This window comes from Macrotis lagotis, chromosome 2 (genome assembly GCF_037893015.1).
Source record: "Macrotis lagotis isolate mMagLag1 chromosome 2, bilby.v1.9.chrom.fasta, whole genome shotgun sequence".
Taxonomy (NCBI): Eukaryota; Metazoa; Chordata; class Mammalia; order Peramelemorphia; family Peramelidae; genus Macrotis; species Macrotis lagotis.
Window position 1 is genome coordinate 15,011,765 of NC_133659.1, and position 12,249 is coordinate 15,024,013.

General features: G+C 45.6%; 1 protein-coding gene and 1 long non-coding RNA gene across 2 annotated transcripts in view; one reads left to right on the forward strand and one right to left on the reverse strand.

Moving 5' to 3' along the window:
• PGM1 (phosphoglucomutase 1) overlaps window positions 1-7,608 on the reverse strand; it is a 72,990-nt gene extending 65,382 nt beyond the window's left edge. Inside the window, exon 1 of the mRNA XM_074221260.1 lies at window positions 7,333-7,608. Coding sequence (XP_074077361.1) covers window positions 7,333-7,578 — 246 coding nt within the window. The 5' untranslated portion in view covers window positions 7,579-7,608. The remainder of the gene's footprint in view (window positions 1-7,332) is intronic.
• A 316-nt stretch (window positions 7,609-7,924) lies between these two features.
• Window positions 7,925-12,249, forward strand: part of LOC141512380 (uncharacterized) — a 41,661-nt gene continuing 37,336 nt past the window's right edge. Inside the window, exon 1 of the long non-coding RNA XR_012475468.1 lies at window positions 7,925-8,249. This is a non-coding gene — a long non-coding RNA (uncharacterized LOC141512380). The remainder of the gene's footprint in view (window positions 8,250-12,249) is intronic.

A 12,249-nucleotide genomic window follows, 5' to 3' on the forward strand; every position in this document is an offset into this window, starting at 1 on the left:
ACAGGTCAGAACATCAACTTAGAGCAGAGAACAAAATCAACCTCAAATCAGAAGGATAAAGAGGCAAAGATAGCATGAAACTTTGGTCCCAGAGAAAAGACAAGCAAATCTCTTTAGTGGGAAAAGGGAAAGTTATAGGTGTGGGATATTTATTAGGCATAATGAATGTATTGGTTAGTTTAGCTAAACTGGGGTGGGGGGGGCGGCTTTGTTACCAGGAAAACATTTAAGGAATGAAAAAGAGAGAACTATATTTGGAAATCAATGTGATAAAAAAGCAAATGATAGGGGTGGCTAGATGGCACAGTAGATAGAGCACCAGCCCTGGAGACAGGAGTACCTGAGTTCAAATGTGGCCTTGGGCAAGCCACTTAACCCCATTGCCTGCAAAAAAAAAAAAAAAAAAAAAAAAAAAAAACTAAAAAAAAGTAAATGATAGGGAATGAAATTTAAAGCTAATAAAAGAGTCCACTTATATCAAGAGAACTATTTAAATAAACTGATGTCCTGAAATGAAAAATGGATAAATGAATTGACATATATATATCAGGGAGAAGAAATGGAAGCTGTATCAAATTTTATATTCTTGAGTTCAACAGTTACTGCAGATGGTAGCTATGGGTCATGAAATTAAAAGACACTTGGGGCGGCTATGCAGCTCAGTGGATCAAGCACCAGCCCTGACTCAGATCAGTAGGACCTGAGTTCAAAAGACTCTTATTCTTTGAAAGGAAATCTATAGTGGCTAAAGCATGCGCTGGAGTCAAGAAGACCTGAATTCAAATTTGAGCTTAGACATTTAATAATTATCTAGCTGTGTGACCTTGGACAAGTCCCTTAACCTCTTTGCCTTGCCAAAAAAAAAAAGAAAACTATCGCAAATCTGAATAGTATACTAAAAAACAGATACATCACTTTGCTAAGATTCATGTAGAAAAGGTTTGGTTTTTCCAGTAGCAATGTATGGCAATGAGAGTTCTACTATAAGGAAAGGTGAATGCCATAGAATCAACACTTTTTTTAAGGTTTTTGTAAGGCAAATGGGGTTAAGTGGCTTGCCCAAGGCCACACCACTAGGTAACTATTAAGTGTCTGAGACCAGATTTGAACTCAGGTACTCCTGACTCCAGGGCCAGTGTTCTATCCACCTAGCCACCCCAAATCAACACCTTTGAATTGTGGTTCTGGAGAAGATTTGAGAACTCCTTAGACAGCAAGGAAATCAAATCATTCAGTACTTAACAAAATTAATTCAGGAATTGGAAAATGAAATACTGAAGTTGAAACTGATGAGAAGGGGCTGTTAGGTGGCAAAGTGGATAAAGTACCAGCCCTGGAGTCAGGAGTACCTGAGTTCAAATCCAACCCCAGACACTTAATTACCTAGCGGTGTGACCTTGGGCAAGTCACTTAACCCCATTTGCCTTGCCAAAAAAAACCTAAAAAAAAGAAAATACAATGAGAAGGGGACAGTAGAGGATGAGATAGATGTCATGGGAGCAACAAACATGAACTTGGACAGACTTTGAGAGATAGCTGAAGATAGAAGAGTCTGGAATTCAATAGTCCATGAGATCACAAAGAATCTAACCTGAATGATTAACAATAACACTATTTCCTATGAAAGTTTAGCCAGAGTGAAGCAAAAAAGTTTATGAACAAGGGACAGCTAGGTGGTGCAATAGAGGGGCAGCTAGGTAGGGCATAAATAGAGCACCAGCCCTGGAGTCAGGAGAACCTGAATTCAAATCCAAACTCAGACCCTTAACAATTCTCTAGTTGTGTGACAAGTCACTTAACTCCTTTGCCTTGCAAAAAAACAGACCAAAAAAGAAGTTTATGAATCTCTTTCATTACTTTACTGAAAGGAGAAAAATAAATGGTAACCAATGACAAAACCTAAAACAACATAAACCACTTCCAAAATCTAAAAACATCTGTCAACATTTCTATGAGAACATAGGTTCTCATCAATAGCAGTGGAGTCACCATGTTTGGGCTGTCACATTACAGCCCCCCCAAGGTGTCATGGAAGATACCTGACACAGAGTCCAGTGAAAGAGGATGTCCCTTAAAATATTGAAATCTTGGGGGTGACTAGGTGACACAGTGGATACAGCACTGGCCCTGGAGTGAGGAGTACCCGAGTTCAAATCCAGCCTCAGACACTTAATAATTACCTAGCTGTGTGGCTTTGGGCAAGCCACTTAACCCCATTGTCTTGCGCATATAGATATATAGATTAGATATAGATATAGATATAGATATATGTGTGTGTGTGTGTGTGTGTGTGTGTGTGTATGTGTATTGAAATCTTCCAGACTGCTCTTATCTTTAGATGACTTTGACTTTGTACTGGTCAGAACACTGATGCTTCCTGAGATGAACAAGGATTCAAATGCAACCTAAGAAGCTACACCAGAAAAACCAGGTAGATGAAGAATGCCTATTATCCAGTCTGTGATGCAGATCTAGATGGAGAGTCCATTAAGCTGAATCAAGAATTCGTGTGGCACAGACTGATTTCTGTACATTAAAAATGAATGCTCTGGGCCCAGAACTGAGGATGGACTAGGCTGTACTTGGAAAACTACCTACCATTTTCAGTAACCCCAAGTTTCTCCTGCAAAGGAAGTTCAATCATTCAATTCCATTGAACAACAACATTCTGGTTAATGACATATGGCTTTAAATCACAGGATTCCACAAGAATCAAAATCTCCCAAAGGTCAATGGTAAAGAGACAACATTGCTCTGCTGCACATACTACCATCAGTGACTTGCATGTGAAAAGCAATCATCATTGGAGAAGCAAGAAATAACAGATGGAAAGCCTTAGAGTTGTCATAGGGCTACTCTCCACTCAGTGGTAAGACCTAGAAGAAGGCCCCCAATATGACAGGCCTTATGGGAGCATCTAGATAAGAATTGCAGAAGGTAAGATATGGAGGAGGTAATGGCACTAATGGGATCAGAGATCCCTTAAGGCAAGACCAGAAAAGAAGGTAGACCAATCATGTCAAGAAAGCAGATTGGGTATTATCATGATACCCCACCGACCTGAGGAAGACCTTTTGTGTTGATGGGAAGAGCCACTGAGGATAATTTACGGAAAACAGGTCAGTTTGCCAACATTGCATTTACTGTATGTGAAGCACCGTGGTAAGCACTGGAACACAAAGTAGGCAAAATACCACCCCGTATTCAAGAAGCTTACATTCTGAAGGAGAGAGAGAGAGAGAGAGAGAGAGAGAGAGAGAGAGAGAGAGAACAGACAGAAGGAGAAAGAGAGGAGAGAAAGAAGAGAAAAAAGAGAGGGAGTGGAAGAAGGAAAGAAAAAAGAGAAAAGGAGAAAGGGAAGGAGGAAGGAAGAAAAGAAGGAAGGAAGAGGGAGGGAAAGAAACTGCATACTCAAGATGTATGAAATGGAAATAGTATAAATAGCGAGTAATCTCAGCAGGAAGGCAGAGGCAGTGGAGAAGTCTAAGAGAGGTTACTTGCAGAACAGAAGATTTGATTTGGCATTTGGAGGAAGTCACAGAAACCAGGAGGCAGATGAGGAGGGAGAGCATTCTGGCATGGAAGGCCAGGAGATTGAGTGTCTTATGAGAAGAACAACAAAAAGGCCAGTGTCACCAGCTCTAGAGGACATGGGGGGAATTCGGTGTATGTAAGGAGTCTGCAAAGGGAGGAAGAGACCTGATCAAGAGGAGCTCTCAATGCCATACACAACATGTTATGTTGAATCCTGAAGGCAATAGGGAGCCACTGGAGTTTAATGGCTAGAGAGCATCACATGTCAAAGCAGTGCTTTAGGAAGGTTAATCTGACATCTGAAAGGAGGACGGATGGAAATGGTGGGGAGACTTGAGAAAGGAAACAAATGAAGCTATTTCAGGTGATGACTTGGGAATCTGGGGGAATGGAAAGAGGTAAATATATGTTGTGAAGATAGAAACACAACTTGACCACAGATTAACAGTGTGGGATGAGCACCCCGAGAAGTTGAGGAGGCCACCTTAGCTATGAGTTTAGGTGAAGACAGTGAAACTCTCACAGACCTGGGGAAGTACAGAAGGTGGTCAAGACTGGGGGGGTACCGGCCCTGGAGTCAGGAGGACCTGAGTTCAAATCCAGCCTCAGACACTTAATAATTGCCTAGCTGTTTGAACTTGGGCAAGTCACTTAACCCCACTGCCTTACAACAAAAAAAAAAAAGACAAAAAAAAAACAAGAAAAAAAGACAAAAGAAAGAAAGACAACATGCTCATTTGTGAACATGATAAGTGTGGGATGTTTACCCAGTTGGAGATTCAAGCTTCGAGAACAAGAAAGAAATTAGAGTTGGATAAATGTAAGAATCATCTGCACAGGAGCAGCTAGGTGGCACAGTGAATAAACCTCCAGCACTGTACTCAAGAGGACCTGAGTTCAAATCAGTACTCAGATACTTACTAATTACCTAGCTGTGTGACCTTGGGCAAGTCACTTCACCCCATTGCCTTGCAAAAAAAACCACAAAGAATCAGCTGCACAGAAACGATTTTTGAACCCACAGATGCTGAGAAGAATATCCAGGGAGGCCAGAGACCAGAACAGAGCCAGGGTTAAGTGAGAGACCCAGAGGCAGCTCTGAAAAAGGATATAAAGGAGTGGACAACCAGGCAGGCACAGAACCAGGAGTGTAAATGAAGTATTATCGGATAAGAAGATCAAGAGAGATCGTATTCCTGGAAGATAAAGTGGGGGAGGACTTAACACCTGGGAAATCTCAGGTCCCCCAAAACAAGCAGACTATGCCAACCACAGCCAAAATGCTCTCCTAAATTCTAAGAAAGGAAACAAAAGCGTTGTTAATCAATAGTTATATAACCTCTGCAGTGGCTTGAGCAAGAGGATGGAGAGCTGGGCTTGGAAGCAGGAAAATCCAAGCCTCAAATTCTGCCCAGATACTTACTATCCATCTACCCTGAGAAATATGCTTTCTCCTCCTCCTCCTCCTCCTTCTTAAGTAACTTGTCTGGGTCATACAGCTAGTGTTTGAGGCCAGATTAAAACTCCCCAAAATGAATTTTCCTAACTCCAGAACTCTAGTCACCTTGCTACTTAACTGCCCCAGGTAAGCAGGTAGGACAGTGGCTAGAACAGCACCCTGGAGTCAGGAGGACCTGAGTTTAAAAGTGGCCTTACTAGCTGTATGACCTTGAGTGAGTCATTTAACCCGTGCATCCCATCCAGGGCCATCACCAGTCATCCTGATTCATATCTTGCCACTAAGACCCAGATGACTCTGGAGGAGAAAGTGAGGCTGGTGCCACCCACTCACTCACATCCAATGCACTTTTTTTGTCATGGCATCACCTCCCTGATGTCGTGGTCTTCAAAACTGAAATACAAATATCATCGCCCTGAGAAATGACTTAGTTACCAAATAGAATTATTCAGGATCTGCATGGATTCAGTTGGTCCACGTAGAATAATGAAGATGAGAGGCATTTTTCAACTTTTTTAAGTCTATCATTTTAATTTTTTTCAATTTTAAGATTATTTTTAAATGAATCTCTCTCCATCCCCAGAGAGCCACTTTTCCTGTCCATACATGTAGGGACTATAACAACTCTCATCACCCCAGTCAGCTCTGTAGGACCCAAGCTCTCTCTGTCATAGATCTATACTTTGCAAGCTCTAGGTTCTTTAAAACAATTACAGCAATTAGAGTTACCTGAAGTTCCAGGGACCAGGGGATCCCAGTCTGAACAGAGGTAGTACAGCAATTTCTCCATGCAAAAGTGACTTAACAACCCCTGACACACTTTACTTGCTCACTAGGACTCAGTTTACCTCTTCCTAGGGAGAGGTAATTATAGGATAATAGAAACCTTGGGCTCCGTCTAACAACTTTATTTTTAGAAAAGTGGAGGCTCAGAGAGTCTGTATTCTAACCAACAGAATTATCTCTGTATGTGCATGTATGTGTGGGGAGGGCAGAGGGGCCTTATAAAATGAGGTTCAACTATTGTTCCATTAGAACCCAGGAGGGATTGGAATTCAGGGAAGCCTAGAAGGACTTGTATGAACTGATGCTGAGCGAGATGAGCAGAACCAGAAGAACACTGTCCACCGTAACAGTAACATGGGGGTGATGAACCTGCCCATACCAACAGGGCAACAACCAGGGACAATCTGGGGCTGTCTGCAATGGAGAGTCCCATCTGTATCCAGAGAAAGAAGTATGGAGTTTGAACAAAGACCAAGGACTATTCACTTTAATTTAGAAAAAACCTGATATCTTATTGTCTGATCTTGTTATCTCTTATACTTTATGCTTCTTCCTTAAGGATAGGATTGCTGTCTCATCACACCCAACAGAGATCAGTGCATACCTTGGATTTAATGTGGGGGTGGGGGAGGGAAGTGAGACTTGGGGGAAAATTGTAAACTTCAAAATAAATAAATAACTTTAAAAAATAAAATAAAATGAGGTTCAAAGTGAACTGTCTCTAGGGAGGGGGTGATCAGGTTGGTCTGGATTTAGATTGGGGAGGCTTCCAAGAAAACCAAAGCAAACCCCAAAAGCCCATTGCTTCAGACTTCCAGATTTGAAAAACTTTGTGAACCGTGCTGGGGTCCTACCGGAGGAGGCCTCCCTGGGCCTTGCTCCAAGCTCGGGGTGCCCGGACCCCGCTCCTCCGGACCAGCAGGTAGCCGGGGTGGCTCCCATGGGTATGGGGTTCGGGGTGGGGAACAGACACCCAGGCCTTACTTTCATTTCCTGGTCCGCGCCGGCCTCCCATCCCCCTTGGGGGCCTAAGGGTGTCCTAATAGAAATGGGGGGGTCCAGGAGCGCCCCTTCCCGGGCTGCCAGGTTGAGAGAGGGAGGAGTCGCCCCCCCCCCGCGAACAGAAAGATCGGGGTTGGGGGGGGAAGGGGGGCGCCCGCCGCGCCCGGATCCCTCCCGGGGCCCCAGCCCTGGTCCGGGTCTCGCCCCGGCCCGAGTCGGTAACCAGATCTCCGGGGAAGGTTACTTTAAATGTCAGAGGCCTAGGGTGGGGGATGGGGAGGGAGGCGGAGGAAGGGGCCGCCCAAGGTGAAGGCCGGGGCCGGCCCCAGCCCCCGAGCCCCGCCCGGGGCCCGCCCAGCTCCGGGCCCGGCTCGTGGGCGACGTGCGGGCCGGGGCGGCCGGGGCGGCCGGGGCGGCCGGGGCGGCCGGGGCGGCCGGGGCGGCCGGGGCGGCCGGGGCGGCCGGGGCGGCCGGGGCGGCCGGGGCGGCCGGGGCGGCCGGGGCGGCCGGGGCGGCCGGGGGTCCCCCCCCCCCCCGGGCGGCGCGCTCACCCCGTTGGCCGCGGCGATGCGCACGATGAGCTGGATGGCCTCGCGCATGTAGAAGCGGCCGTCGCCCCCCACCACCAGCGTGGCCTCGGGCCGCCGCGCCGGCTCCACCGTGGCCACGATGCTCTGGATGAAGTTCTCGGCGTAGTGGGCGCTCTCCTGGAACACCCGCACCCGCTTGCGCAGCCCGCTGGTGCCCGGCTTCTGGTCGGGGTACGCCTTGGTCTGCACCTGGACGATCTGCACCATGGTGGGGCCGCGGACGCTACTACTGACGCTGCTGCTGCCCCCGCTGCCGCTGCCCCTGCTGCCGCTGCCCCCGCCGCTGCCCCTGCTGCCGCTGCCCCCGCCGCTGCCCCTGCTGCCGCTGCCCCCGCCGCTGCCCCGCTGCTCTGGCCCTGGGTGGCTGGCTCAGCCGCACTCACACACCCCAGCCGCTCTCCTTAAAGAGACAGCCGCCCGGGCCCTCCCCCTCTCCGGCCCGACCCACCCACTCCCCCACCCACCCACCGGCTAGAGCCGGCAGGGTCGGGGATAGGTGGCTCCCCGCCCCCGAGGCTCCTGGGTGGGGCCTGCCGGGCCGCCCTTCCCTCCGCCCCCCACACTAGGGGAGGCCCGGGGACTTCCTCTGCTCTGCCCTTTCTCCTTTCCGGGGGGCCTGGCTAATTTCCACGCGCGGAGGGTGCCGTAGTCATCCTTGGGGAGTCGGTGAGATGCCCCAGGAGAGGAGGAGAGGCCTCTTATCTGTAAAATGGACGAGGTGGCCTCTAAAGAGCCTTCAGATTCCACTCTGTGGCCACTCAGGACAGAGGCAAAAGCGGGGCGGAACGATAGAGCCGAGATTTGAATCCGGGTCTTCCAGTTTCCTTGGTGGATCATCTGCTTCGACCTTCAGAGTCAGCCAGTCTGCCATTTACTAGGTTGGTCCAGTGGGCAAAGCACTTGACATATATTATTTTCTCCTGGCCGGGAGGGGCTCATGTCCCCGTTTTACAGATGAGGAAACTGAGGCTAAATGAAGTGACTTGCCTGGGTTGTTCCCTCATAAGAGTTGAACCACTCTATGCACTGTAACCCATAGCTGCCTCTTTATTAAGCTCCTACTGGGTGCCAGGCCTCGCCGTACAAAGAAAGGCCAAGGGCACTCTACTCTGACAGGATCTCTTCCCAATCCCGGTCATCTAATTCAACTCCCCTATTTTACACATGAAGAAACTAGGGCTTACAGGGAAGGGACTGACTCCCAGTCACCCAGGCTGTAAGTCACTTCCCCTCCCCCTCAGTCAGGTTCCCTTATCTCTGAAAGGAGGGGGTGGAGCCAGAGTTTCTTTTCTTTTTTTTAGAGAAGGAATTAGTCAAACATTTATTGTCCTCAATCTGCCGGACACTCTACAAAGCACTCGGTATTTAAAAAAAAAAACAAACTATTGTTAGAAGGACGGCTAGGTGGCTCAGTGGCTAGAGCACTGGCCTGGAGTCAGGAGGACCTGAGTTCAAATTCGGCCTCGGACATTTAATAATGACCTAGCTGTGTGGCCTTGGGCAAGCCACTTAACCCCATTGCCTTGCAAAAACCTAAAAAAAAAAAACTATATTCGATAAGATACCACCATGAGAGCCAGAGGATTTCTAAGGAAACTTTAAGCTTTAAATTTATGATTCTTTGGTGACAGAGTCCTCAGGGTATCTTTATTATTATCTAGTAGTACCTACTTTCTCCATGCTTTAGTCCAGTAAAGTAACAGGATTAAGGACCTGAATGAATGTCGGAGATAACATCTCTGGGGTGTCAGCTAGGAAAAGCCCTGAGTTGGGGTTCTGTCACTTTCCCTTTCTTGAGCTCTTGGCCCTTCCTTTCCAGAACTCAATTCTGTAATCTTTAGAACCAGAATAGTACTTTATCACCTCAGAGCTGCTGAGGATCAAATAAGACCATGTAGACTAAGGGTTTTGTAAATTATTAACCAGGTTTTTACTGAGCCATCTCTAACGTGGTTGTGACAAAGCAGGCCACTAAATCTTAGATCAGTTGATTACTTTCTTTATAAGGAGCTGATTTGGAAGTCATGGATCCCTCCATTCCTTGAAGCTCTATCTTGCTGTTGTGGAACCAGATAGTTTAGACATGATCCTATGTGGGCAGATGGATCATACATGGAACAATCAGATTTGGGACGTGAGTGATCTTCCCAGGTCAAGGATTATCCCATACAGTACAATACAATGGTGACATCACTTGTGACTGTCCAAGTAGGAGTACTGTGGGAACAGCTGGGTTGAATTTGAGGGTTACATCCAGTACAGTACAAGATATCCCGATACACTTCACTTAACACAGGCAAACAATTCAGTCAGGCTCTGTTATGATTGACAAGGACTTCTGTTCCTTTGTTCACCCTGTTTTCCCAGGCCCAGATTCTGCCTGTGAACAGGGAACTTGGGAAATTAGATTATTATAACTTCATTTTAGATATAAATGCTGTTCATATAAAATCATAACCTTTTATAAAACCACAATTAATAGTAGCTAATATAATGATAGTTCACATTTATATAGTGCTTACTATCTGCCAGGCTTTTTGTTAACTGTTTTTATAAAACAGGTCTAGGGGGTAGGTGTTATTATCCCCATTTTGCAAAGGAGAAAACTGAGGTGGGCAGCAGAGAAGTGACTTAACCAGAGTCCCCCAACTATTCAGGTCTTATTGACTATAGGTTCAGCACTGCACTGCGGCATCCTCTAGACATACTTTCAGGGTTGAAAGTGGATTTTAAGAAAAACATTGTTGCTCAGTTGCTCTTTTTTTTTCTTTCAGTGTGTCTCTGATACATATTAATTATGTTTCTTTGACACATTCTCATTAGAAATCTCTTTCTGTACCTCCCTTTCCCCTAATTGCTACAAAGCTCAAATACATTCTTTCCTTTATAACAAATTAACCATCTTCTTTCTTTTAATAATTTTTCCTGCTTATTCCCCCATTCTTGCCCTTATCAAAATTGTTAGTAAGAAACACACCTTCTCTTGTTTCCCTCTCTGGCTACTGCAATGGAGGAGGAAGTGAATCAGGAAGAGGAGGAAGAGTGAATAAATATGCCATCTCTGGAATTGTGTGAAATACATATCCATAACTTACTGTTAAATTGATTGAATAAATAAACTTCAGAGGTGACTAGGTGGTGCAATGGATAGAGCACTGACCCTGGAATCAGGAGTACCTGAGTTCAAATCAGGCCTCAGACACTTAATAATTACCTAGCTGTGTGGCCTTGGCCAAGCCACTTAACCCCATTGCCTTGCAAAAACCTTTAAAAAAAAGAAAAAGAAACTTCAGTTTTCTTGTCTGTCTTACCTGTCTTTGGCTTTCTTATTTGGGCTGGAAGCTAGGATCACCTTGAAAATTCATGCAACATCAGGTTGATTTGGATAGCCCTGTGGCATAGGGGACCTGAGCTTCAATTTATTCACTGGGAATCTTCAACTTTATATTTTGGGGCATCTCTCAAACCACTCAGGATTACTGAGAGATGTCTTTTCCCCTAAATCTGAAAAACTGCTAGGATTGATGTTAGAATAACTTCCCACCTCTTCAGAGAATAATAATGATATTTGTCCTTCATTCTTGAAGAAGACGGTGACTTCAAGGAGGTGATGCCATGCCAGGCACATGTATTGGATTTGAGTGAGAAGGGGCTGTGCTAGGTCACCAGCCTCACTTTCTCCTCTGGAGCCATCTGGGTCCAGTGGCCAGATATGGATTAGGATGACTGGAAATGGTCCTGAGTGTGAGACAATCAGAAAATAGTTTTGTGGAGCAAAGAAGTTTTCTTCCTCTGCCTAATTTAGATCAGTTGTAACTTTTGCCCATTGATGACACTATAAATGAACACTACTCAGAAAGGCTGTTCACTGTGGTGGGGAAAGCATGGGATGCTATAGAGAGAAATGCAAATTTAATTAATAAAAATGACAAAAGAAAAAAATGGTAAATGGTGGTGGAGCTGTGGAAAGACTGGAATGCTAATGCCAGCTACAGGGTTGGAAATATAAAAGTCAAGGGAGATGAATTAGCTCAACTAGATTTGGAAGGAACCTCAGAAAACTAATAATATACCTTAAGGGTAGGTGGGTGACACTGTGGATAGAGTGCTAGGCCAGGAGTCTGAAAGAACTGAAGTCAAATCCATCCTCACTGTTTGCCTCAGTTTCCTCATATATCAAATGAACTGGAGAAGAAATTGGCAGTCACTCTTTGCCAAGAAAAACCCAAAATGGAGTCACATAGAGATGTACACAATGGAAACAATTGAATAACAAAATCTGATAACTTCACTGAGAATCAGAAAAATAGAGTAAAAAGAGCTTTGCATTTGGAGCCAGGAGATGTTGACAGGGTTAGGGTTAACAGTTTGGGTCACTTCCCTTCTCAGCTTCAGTTTGCACTTCTTTTTATTGTCATTTCAGTTGTGTCCAACTCCTGGGGATCAGATTTAAGGTTTTCTTGGCAATGATATTGGAGCGGTTTGCCATTTTCTTCTCCAGCTTATTTGACAAATGAAAAAACTGAGCCAAATGCAGTGAAGTGACTTTCCCGGGATCACACCGCTAATAAGTTGTCTGAAACCAGATTTGATTTCATGAAGATGGTTCTTCCTGACTCTATCGATTGAGTCACCCGGTTGCCAAGTTTAATTTTGTAGCCAATCTAGAAACTCAGTCCTTTCTGTCCCTTATTCCCTCACTGTGACATGATCACCAAGGAAACAGAAAGGACAAGAGCCATTTTGTCTTTTTCTTGGTTTCATGAGTTACCATGGTTGAAGAATTCATCACCAAGTGCTCAGCCTACAGATAAACTCCTCAAGGTTAGCTGAGCTGTTGATTAGGAAACAGACTTGGTCTTGCCAAGGGCATAGCCA